The following is an 11884-nucleotide window of genomic DNA, read 5'->3' on the forward strand; positions in this document are numbered from 1 at the left end:
GGAGCGCCGTGTAATAGATAAATCAATACAGCCAAGTAAACCGTCAAAGGTATTCAAACCGCTGCATTATATCAATCGAGACAGATCGCCGACAATAACGAATAGATAGTTCCGCGTCTACAATACCGTCTGATAATGAGAAGGACATATACTATAAGCAGCTAAATAATGCAGCCGCTATCATATCGTGATTGATAATCTATTGTAATCTTGCTTGGAGAATAATTGGTCGAACACGTGTACATATGTTAATTGCACGTGCGTATTACTCGTTTTATTTTATGAAAAAAAAGATTGCTTCAATTCCCGCTTTAATCGATACAAAAGTTATTTACGAGAGAGATCGTGCAATTATTTAATCAATTTATTCATTGCAAAGTAAGCCCCGCGACTGCAATAATTTAGTTAATTCTGGAAGACTTAGCGTGTAATCTAGATCGCTGTGCTAGTAGACAAGAAAATATTGCTTTTGCATAAAATACAAGGTTTGTTTCATTAACATTAAAACCGTTAACAAGCTGTTGTTAAACACTAAAAATTTATATGTTCAAGAATTATATATTATAATAGTATAGTTATTACGTTGTATATATATATGTAATATAAAATATACATATACATATATATATATACACACATGTATATGTTCTATACATATATTCTATGTGAATTTTCGAATAAAATTTAATTCAAATTTTGATATGTATTAATTTACACGCGTTTAGGGAAAGTTAGAAATTATATTTATACTTGCACGAATATCCAGCATGTAGACTCGTATTGATCTTAGTACTTATTGTTTTTTTTTTAGTTTGGTGTATTGTTTGTTATATATACACATACACACACATAATATATATTACATTACATACATATATATGCATATTATATATATATATATATATATATANGTCTTTCTAAATTTTAACGCGTCTTAGGGCCGTAGTGCGGTAGTGACACTTTTCCGGACATGGGTCCCTATACTCAAATGTTTTCTACTGTTGCACTGAATAACCCCTAGAAGTTTGATCCCATAGTTCTGAAACACCCTGTATAATATTTATATACATATGTTCTTAAGGAAAAATAAAGGAATGCGGTTAAAGGAATTTTATCGCGGAGCATACTTTATACATAATTCCTACTATATATATTTTATTTATGAGCTTTTCACTCAACTTTGCGGATAAGCCGCTTGCAACGGAGAGAAGAAAATCCTCTTCCTCGCTCCTTGTTTATTTATAAAGGAAAACGTATAGAAACAAGAATAGACGAGCGGATTTTTCGATTATGTTTGTCACAAAAATGTTGACTCGTGCATAAAAACTCGTGCATAAAAACACTATTCGAATTTCGATATCTGGGGATGTGTGTTATGGGAATCATCAAACGAGCGAGATTTGCTTGCCGCGAGAATACAAGCTACATCGGGAATAACAAGAAGGTTTACGTATCGTCGGCATGAAAAGTAAATAGACTTCTGATATATCGCAACCTGTTCGCGCTGAAAAACAATCTATCACGTTGTGTGTGATGTAATGACACGCGGTTGATTACAAATCCATCAAATCTCGAGTAGCTGATTATATGTTTGCAGTGTGTTTTTTTCATATCTCGCTTTTTAGATATCTCGCAACGATTAACATGTTCGATCAATCGTCGTTAGTTAGCATTTTTAAAAAAACAATCAAAGCATGTGTAAAAAAAATGCTTATATACAATAACTATGCAAAACATGATGCGTTTGTCGTGCTGCGTTCAATAAATTATCGGATATAGATCGACTCGTATGTACACACACGGTACACGCGATGTTGTCGCGGAAAAGAATAAGCGTTATCACCGCGACGCTGTTTACTCGCAATTTGCAATCTTCGGGGTCGAAGTTCGCCGCGCTGCGGATTGCATCGTGACACAAAGACGCTCGTTTCTTGCACGCGTGTAAAATCGGACTTTGCGTAACCTTGAAACCCAAAGCGGGAAACGTTCAAAAGACAATAGAACATGATATGATAGGTTGTGCGTGCCGACGTCACACACACACTTAATCGGTTTCCGCGAAAGAGATGTCTCTCTTGGTCTCCCTCCCTTGGGCTTGATCGCTTCGTATACTCGACGACGCGTTTCTAATCTGACGGTGATAACGTCTTTCGATGTAATTTTACGTAGAAGACAGTGTGTCGTTGACCATCGCCGCGGCTGCTCAGCCTCGACGTCGAGGCTCATGTCGTCCCGCGACCCGAGCGTGATCTTGTCTTGATATATTTTTTTTTTTTTTTTTTCGTACTTCAATCTCTGTCTCGAAGATTGACCGGGCCACTTAAATTGTTTCTACCGTCGTAACGGCGTTTTCCATTGCCGATTGATTTGCACGCTTATCGAACGCTCGTGACATCTACTTCGTTCCACGTATCGCGACGCAAAATAATCAATCTTTCCCACGTGAATTAGCAAAAGAAACTGTTTGACACTTTTTCGAATGAAATCTCTGACCAGTAATCGATGAGCGTCGTAATCAAGCAGTGGTAATTTTGCGCGTCCACATCTCAACAACGTCCGATCGTCCCGAAAACTTTCCGGCTGCTGAAAGACAGCTGATTAATCGTGCTCCAAAGAAAATCGGATAAAACCACCATGTATTCAATCTTGTTGCTAACGAGATCTGTCCGATTTGGACAGTCGTCACGAAGATTTGTCTCGTCGTTCATGAAATTGCGCTTGTCGCAGTTAACAGTACGTGGTGAAAAAAACTATATGTATAGGTTCTGTAGTTGTATTTGTCGCGATTGTGTTTTTTTTTTACGAAAGTTACCATTTGACGTAACGCAGCTGGGATGCGCTTAAGTTATAAGTTCGAAAAAATCTGTGACATATGATTTAGCACGATACACGATTGATAAGTATCCGAAACGATAGCACAGAGACTACCGACGATAACATCACATTGCTGTTGTTGACAAATTCTATCTCTTGGAATAACAAATGTATCGCACGTATAGTGTTCAGCTCTCGCCACAGTGGACAGCTGGCTCTCAGTAAATTTTAACAATGTACCGAGCTCACATTTCAACCGTTGCAACACCTGCAACGACCAAAATTTACAAATTAGGTTTTGAATTACTGTCTCGTCATTTGTCAGATACGACCCAGTGCGCGATTTTTCTTTATTATTTTCAAATTTGAAAAAAATAGTTTGGTGGATAGAAATTTTCGAGTAACAATAAGATCATTAATGAACGTGAATAGCTACACTTTGCTGTTGCACACACACACTTGCGACAATGAACGTTTGACATTTGTTTGTTCGAAGGATAAAACTTCTCAACGACAAATAGCAATGTTATATTCCTGTCGCTTTCTATGTATTTTGTTTCGGATACTTATCAACCGCTCCGTGTGTACAGAGTTCATCAGAATAAGTAGCCAACTTTTTCTCACCTCAATCTCTTTAAACATTATATTAGTGACGGAATTAACAATAAGATCAAAACCATGTCAAAGCACGCGACGCATCGCCTTTTTTATAATCTGGCAACATTTTTACGCGATATCCACGCAATTTTATCGAAATAACAAAGCAAACTAGGACGCTGAAGACATAATGTGAAGCGACATGTAAGTGAGTTCCGTTACATTGCACGTATCATCGATGCGAACACACAGTGCAACACGACAGATAGTCGTCCATCAACGAAACTTCATGTCGTGAAAATAGACGCGCTTGTACGCGCTATTGGTCAGCGCACACATATGTACATACACACACACATACACACATATATAAAGTCTAACTCGAAAAATAACTGATTTCATCGATATATACAGAGACGCAGTAAGGTACAGGGGGTATCAATATGTGCGTATCGCGTGGAAGTGTCTTGCGAGTTAGGTCGTTGATAATGCTGCATGCGATGCATCGAAGTGATAACCGTATACCTACCCACCTCTAGAGGTATTTTGATCATAACCATTGAAAATACATATAAAATATTGTATTGAAAATTTATCTAATATATGTGAGACACGTAATATATATATATATATATAACAGAACAGAGAGTTTATTAACGTTTGTTGACAAGAAAAATAATATATTTAGTACACGTTATGATAATAACGAATTAGTTTTGAAGCTGTCGTGTTAGGAAATATATCGATTATAAAGCGACGAATAATTTTCTCGTAATAAAATTTCTAAATAGTAATACATCACAAAATAATAAAACGTTAATTTATTGTTGTTTTTTTTCTTCTAAAAGAGAATTATTTTAAAAGTCGTTTTAATCGCGATTGACGCGCGCACTTTTTAACTTGATAAAATTTTTTACACAGAGATAATATAAGTAATCAATTTTGTATGATATACTATCCACATTGTACGATAACCTCCGCGAACAAACTGCACTATCTCTCGATTTATTACAGATATGGAATTTTCTATTTGTATAAAATTTATATCATATTGAAAAAATTTGTTTCTACATATGTTTGTAATTTAAAAAATTGTTTGTTTTATTGTTATTAAATTAATTGTGCGAGTGAACCGCGCGCGAAACGTTTTTGTACACTTTTTCTTGCTCGCTTTTTTGCGAGCAAGTTTTGCAAATAAATATTGTACACATTCGCACGTACAAAATATGCATTTTCTTGCGTCATGAATCTAACTGATATAATATGAAAATAGAACGCATCTCGACGCAGTTAAAGATAAGAGAGTTACGAGAATTATAGATATGATTTATGGCACGCAATCATTAATAATCGCGAGACATTCATGTTGGATAATTGCGGGAGAATCATATGTGTCACTAATAATTTACAATCGTGTTTACCTGTTGAAAAGAAGTAGATGTAAACAAAAAAAATAACACCCGAAAATTTTCATTCTTATTAATAAGACATAATACTTCCATGTTATCCTGTAATTGTGAGTACCTAAATACAACAATGAAAGAATACAAAGAATTATCAGACAGATCGCGCGTAAAAACTTACATAGTTAACACGAATATTACCATACTATTCTTACTATCATATAGAGATACTTGATTAAAAAAAGTATATATTATAATTTTTGAACTCTTCGTGAACTGACATGGGTCTTTCAAACCCACTCAAAAATTGCGCATCGGTGTCTCTAATAAAACTTAGTTTTTTTTTAAACGCTTACATCTTCGAAATTATTAGTTTTTCAATTTGTTTTTTTTTTTTTTATCAACACAGAATCGTTCAAACTTTTGATACAGAAAAGAAAAGTTGAAAAATATTGATTTTTTGCAGAGATGTTTAATTTTTAAGTCTCGCGTGGGTCTCAGTCAGTCGAACTAATAGCATTTTTGAGTCAGTCCGCAAAGGGTTCAAAATAACACGTACTAATGTAGTAATCGTTTGTTAATAATTTTATGTAATAATTATAAAATTCCCGGCTGCAATAATCGTATCAGTAGAAAAGCTATCAGAAAATATGTATCTTTTCTAATTTTAAGTAAATCTATTGTTTATATGTGTGAGCTATTTGTTTTATCTCGTCAACAATTTTTTAAGAATACTAGAGCGCCGCAAACGTACGCGAGAAGAGAGCTGCAAACCACAGTGAGACCGCGGAGGCAACAAACATTCGCGGAGCGCAACGAATTAAAGTACGCTCGTCGTCTGGTTATCAAACTCGGCAGCGCCGTTATAACGAGAGAAGACGAACACGGACTAGCTCTGGGACGTCTGGCGTCTATTGTGGAACAGGTAGCCGAATGTCAGATCGACGGACGCGAATGCATTATGGTTACCAGCGGTGCGGTCGCTTTTGGCAAGCAGAAGCTCACTCAGGAACTTTTAATGTCCATGTCGATGAGAGAAACTCTGAGTCCTACGGATCACACGCGAGAGCACGCGGGTACGAGGTTTTTTTTTTTTTTTTCATTCTTTACTCTGCCTAATAAAAACTTATCTCCGAATATTTCATTCACTTTATTTCACTTCTTTGCGACGCAAAAATCATGATTACACGAGAACGCAATTACGTTCTTTTTTTTTTATTAAATCCTGCAATATCGTGTGTAACAGATTGTTTTGATCAGAAATTCCCAATTTAATTTAATCTATTCCGCAAGTGGCAAATCCTTTCGCTTTTTCTGCAAGATACGTTATATCGAAAGTTATATCGGAGATGCTAGAATTCACGCGCGGTGTAATTCCCTGTGTCAATTTCACATTCACTCTTCCGCGCGCTTACGAAACATAATATCAAGAGAGTGATATGCATTCGGTAGATAACGAGCTTTAATTAATATTTTCATGCATCAATGATAAGAGACGCGAATTTACATACATTAGCGTACATTCGTACATTAACGTACACGTATGTGAGCCAGTCATTAATGTAATTGAAACTGGAATGTGATAATCTTATAGTGAATCAGCAATTTGTGTAAATCTTCTTTGAGAGATGTCTGGTCGAATAATGTTTTCCAATTAATAGCGATGTCACAATTAAGTATAGGTACGCATATATATACAAAGAAAACAATATACATATATCTTACACAAGTTTGTAAACTCAAATCGGTGTCTATACAGCATGATATCAAATGTGATTTTAAATATAAATATATTATTCGATTCGTGAATATATTGCGGTTGCATTAATTTGATAAAAATATAGCGAGGTTGATTAACATTGCGATAATTTCGAATATCCGTTCGGGCAACCTGCCAAGTCGATTGTGTCCGACAAGATCCCACCCACATAGATCGAGCTAACAACCAAATTAACGATGAATTCCTGCGGGATCCTGTTTGTCCGGGAATCATCTCGAGTGTCTCTTCCAATCAATATGTATGTGTTTGCGCGTCCGCGAACAATTTTCTCCAATGTTCAATTGATCATACTCATTTGTCATTTCTGAATCTTCCGAAAATCCCTTATCAATCTCGAAATTGTTGTATTGCCTTCTTTTCGGCGTAAAGAAAAACAAGATAATTTACGTACTTGATATTGTATTCAGGAACTATGTTGGAACCTAGAGCAGCCGCTGCGGTGGGTCAGTCGGGCCTCATGTCCCTCTACGATGCGATGTTCGCTCAGTACGGGGTCAAAATCGCGCAGGTATTGGTGACCAAGCCTGACTTTTACAACGAGGAGACGCGTAAGAACCTCTTCAGCACGCTGAGCGAACTCATCAGTTTGAACATCGTGCCGATCATCAACACAAACGACGCGGTAAGTCCGCCGCCGGACGTCGACGAGGAGGTCGCAGGCGGCGGCGGTAGGCGAGGAATATCCATCAAAGACAACGACTCGTTGGCGGCTATGCTGGCGGCCGAAGTCCAAGCGGATCTGCTGGTTCTTATGAGCGACGTCGACGGCATCTACAATCTTCCACCCTGGCAGGACGGCGCGAGGATGCTGCACACCTTCAGCTCCGATCTCCGAAACACCATCAAATTCGGAGAGAAATCGAAGGTGGGCACCGGCGGCATGTCGTCGAAAGTCAACGCTGCGCTTTGGGCAATGGATCGCGGCGTCGCGGTGGTCATCTGCAACGGTACTCAGGAGAAGGCTATCAAGAGCATCATGTCGGGCAGAAAGATCGGTACCTTCTTCACGCAGGCTGCTGGCTCGTCCACTCCTGTCGAAGTGGTCGCCGAAAACGGTACAATATGCTTTTTACGTGCTTTGCAGCAACAAACACGATGTTACATAATTATCCATTCGATATATTAAACGTTGATTAAAATTTGTTGTGCGTACGGACCAGTAATTTTTCTAATTGCAGAACTCTCCCGGAATTGATGCACATTGTTGTTCGGTTGTGTTGCATTTGAATGCGTTTTCAGTTTTACTAGTTTTTCTAGTTTCGAGTGCTTTTATCTCCGGAAACGAACCTCGATATTCATTGACACACAAATGCTGATTTGTATGTGTGTGTGTGTGTGTGTGTTGTACAACATATAATTTCGTAATAACTACCGCTACATATCAGGCGCGTGTTTTGCATATGTTATTAATTTTGTTGAAAAAGTTTTGCTACACGTTTCTCAGTAGTTTTGAACGAAATATTATTAACGTAATGTAAAAAGCAACGCGCGCGAAAGAAACATTTGTATAAAAAGATATCACATATACACGTAATAAACAATTGACCTACGAGAATTATTACAGCCGAGTAAAAATTTAATTTTGAATAGAATTGCAATTTTATTCTTGCAACGTTATAAAATACAGTTTGCGCTTATATTTGTCAAGATGTTACTTGAGACAAGTATAATCCACAGACGTTTGTAGAGAAGAAACTTTGACTTGAATAAAATTTCAGCTCGTGTTGGGAGCAGAACGCTGCAGGCTTTACGCCCGGAGGAGCGTGCTGAATGCATCAAAACTCTTGCGGACTTGTTGGAAACGAGGCAATCTGAGATTCTTGCAGCGAACTCGATGGATCTGGATGCCGCGAACAAGAATTTAGCCAAAGCTCTATTGTCACGTTTATCACTTACGCCGGCGAAACTCAAATCTTTGAGCTCCGGCTTGCGTCAGATTGCGGATGATTCGCTGACCAACGTGGGACGCGTGATCCGCAAAACGCGACTGGCCGAAGATTTGGAATTACAGCAGATAACGGTGCCGATCGGGGTGTTGCTGGTCATCTTTGAATCCAGACCGGATAGTTTGCCTCAGGTGGCCGCTCTGGCCATGTCCAGCGCCAACGGGCTTCTTTTGAAGGGCGGTAAAGAAGCCGCTCACAGCAACAAGTACCTGATGACACTCGTGAAGGAAGCGTTGGACAAATTCGGCGCTGCCAACGCCATTTCGCTCGTCTCTACGAGGGAAGACGTGAGCGATCTTCTCTCGATGGAGAAGCACATAGACCTCATTATTCCGCGCGGTAGTTCGGAGTTGGTGCGCACGATTCAAGAACAATCTAAGCACATACCCGTGCTGGGTCATGCCGAGGGCATCTGTCACGTTTACATCGACAGAGACGCGGATCTGACAAAAGCCCTGAAGATCATCAAGGATTCAAAGTGTGATTATCCCGCTGCGTGCAACGCCATGGAAACGTTGCTCATACACGAGAGTCTCATGAACAACAGTTTCTTCAGCGACGTATGCAGCATGTTGCACAAAGAAGGGGTAAGCTAACTTACGTAATAGTGACGTTATTGGGATAGAAATGCGATAAGTTGTGTGTAGCGATAGTTTTTCTTAGAAACAATTTTCGATTGTTTTCAACAAGAATTGAGAGGACTTTTGCAACTCTCTAGGAGAGAGAGAAAGAGAGAGAGAAAGAGGATTATGTTGATTTCTTCCAAGTTTCCTTGTTTCTTATTACGCTACAGTATTTCGTGTTCGTAAACAAAACTTTCGTAAGGAAGTTCCGTCAAGATCTCGTAAAATGTCGCAAAGTTTAATGTTATATGTTGCGAAACATATATCAGCTCCTTTGAAACAAAATAAAACAGAATTGATTATTTTAGTTCTTTCCTTGTGCTGAGTGTAAGTGAAAGAAAAAAATATACACATATGTTCGCAATAATGTCAAGGACTGTGTTATCACTTCCGAACGTTAATTTATATATAAACGACAATATCTACAATAACTTGAATCTATCGTTCCCGGATCAATTGGCCCCAATTTTGGCTCAATCAATCATAAAAGATGTCAGTCTGTTTTTTGATATAACGATCGAAGACTTACACTCAAGATATTAGCTCAATATTAACGTTGTGCTCGCATTACCGCGAGCGACCTTCCAGGTTAAAATCAATTCCGGCCCCAAGTTGAGAAAGCTATTGACTTTCGGTCCGCCTGCTGCGAAAAGCATGCGAACCGAATACGGCGCGCTCGAATGCACCATAGAAGTAGTTTCGGACGTTGACGACGCTATCAACCACATTTATAAATACGGCAGCAGTCACACGGACGTTATTGTGACCGAGCACGTCAACACAGCCACACATTTTCAAAGAGAAGTGGACAGTGCGTGCGTGTTTCACAATGCCAGCACTAGATTTGCGGACGGCTACAGATTCGGACTCGGAGCAGAGGTGAGAGAACTGAGAACTGAATTGCGCCAGAAAACACAAAACTCTCAATTGCCATTTAAAAAAAATTGTTTTATAAATCTTACAATTCTGACGCTATTCTCACAAAATAATAGAAAAAAAAAAAGAATATCTTTTGTCGTGACTTATCACAGAGTTAAATGCGACAATATTTTTGTTAAAGGTCGGCATTTCCACTGCGCGTATTCACGCACGTGGCCCGGTAGGAGTAGACGGACTGTTAACGACAAAATGGGTTCTGAAAGGTGACGGCCACGCGGTCGCGGATTTCGCCGAAGGAGGCAGCAGAACCTGGCTTCATCAACCTTTACCTCTCACCGAATCTGCATGAATCGATCCTGTTAAGAACTTTTATAATCTTGATATCTTTAAAATTGTCCGCAAAATAATGCAAGTGAATCATTTTAAAAAACAAAGAATAGTGAAATGCACATCTCTTATGACTAAACAAAAATAACTCAAGTATGATAGACACCACGATTGAAAGTAGTACATTCTCGATTTGTATATATAAAAGAATATAAAGGAGACAGAGAAAATAATTGCATATTCTATGTAACACGATGTTTAAATAAATATGTTTATAAATAAAAATATATAGAATCACAGTAAAAAGAAAAGGATAAAATTTTAAAAATCTTGAATTTAAACAATAAAATTAAACATTAAAAAAAAAAAAAAGAGCTTTTGTCAGTAAAACAATGCAAGATCTATAACTAAAGTTTCAAAGAGTGTACTACTGTTTTCTATTTAAATTTCGTCAAAAGTTTATTAACGAAGCAGCAAAGTCTTTCCTCTTTTGATATTCGTGTCTTGAAATGTAATCAACAAACCTTGATACAGGAGTTTGCAGTTTGACGCATCTGCAATTCTTTCGAGGTCAATATAAACGTCGACACCGATGCGTCTATTGAACGACAGCTACTCCAGTTATAAATATAGTCAAAAGTTTATATATACGATTGTAAAACCTATTTTACAGAAGAGAAATATTTTTTAAAATTTGTACATTAACAGAACGAGCTTCAATATGCACATTTTTAACTATATAATTACATTGTTATATAAAATTATACAATGAAATGTATATAAAAATATATAATATTATACAATCAAATTACACAATCAAATTGTATAAACAAAGATGTGGTTTTACATTGTTATATTACATATTTCATCTTTTACAATAAGTAATGCAAATAAAACATATCGTGGAAAATAAATTTGTCTTACACTAATTCTTTTTTCTGAAAGAAATAAAGTTTTTAAGTTATTTCTTTTATTCCGGAGCAAATAATTTGAAAGTCCTGTCGTACGAACTAGTCGCGATATATTTGTGATCGGAAGATACATCAACGGACATTACTTTTCCGTCGTGTCCTGGTAGCATTTTGAGAGGCTGCCATGTTTTATTGGACCAAATCTTGGCCGTATTGTCATACGATGCGGTAACCAAATATTGTCCTTCTATTTTCTGATATTTCACATCGGAGAGCAAACTGGTATGTGCCGGTATCGTGTATATGCAAGCTCTCTTCCGTAAGTCCCATATTTTGCAACTGTTATCTTCGCTCGCCGTTGCTATGTGAAAACCATTCGGCGAAAAATCAATGCCAAATATGGATCCTAGATGCCCATCCATGAACATAATGCATCTACCGGTGCGCAAATCCCATATTCGACCAAATGAATCATGGCCTCCTGTTGCACAAACGCTACCATCGCACTGAAAGCTAAAATCCAAGAATAAATCAATATGTACCAATAAACACACACACACACACACACACACACACACACACACACACACACACACACACACAC

The 11884-nt window shown here is 37.8% G+C and overlaps 2 protein-coding genes across 2 annotated transcripts in view; one reads left to right on the forward strand and one right to left on the reverse strand.

The window, feature by feature from the left end:
* The first annotated feature begins 2164 nt into the window (after window positions 1-2164).
* LOC109853228 (delta-1-pyrroline-5-carboxylate synthase) lies at window positions 2165-10594 on the forward strand. Its single transcript, XM_020425158.1, has 6 exons — window positions 2165-2733; window positions 5545-5890; window positions 7002-7649; window positions 8313-9127; window positions 9752-10042; window positions 10224-10594. The coding sequence occupies exons 1-6, from the start codon at window positions 2635-2637 to the stop codon at window positions 10389-10391; spliced, it is 2367 nt and encodes a 788-aa protein (XP_020280747.1). The 5' UTR covers window positions 2165-2634; the 3' UTR covers window positions 10392-10594.
* The window catches only part of LOC109853299 (U4/U6 small nuclear ribonucleoprotein Prp4), a 9142-nt gene continuing 7829 nt past the window's right edge, over window positions 10572-11884 (reverse strand). The window contains exon 5 of the mRNA XM_020425293.1: window positions 10572-11793. Coding sequence (XP_020280882.1) covers window positions 11340-11793 — 454 coding nt within the window. The 3' untranslated portion in view covers window positions 10572-11339. The remainder of the gene's footprint in view (window positions 11794-11884) is intronic.

Source organism: Pseudomyrmex gracilis, unplaced genomic scaffold, assembly GCF_002006095.1.
Source record: "Pseudomyrmex gracilis isolate BER0280 unplaced genomic scaffold, ASM200609v1 scaffold_0, whole genome shotgun sequence".
NCBI classification, from domain to species: Eukaryota; Metazoa; Arthropoda; class Insecta; order Hymenoptera; family Formicidae; genus Pseudomyrmex; species Pseudomyrmex gracilis.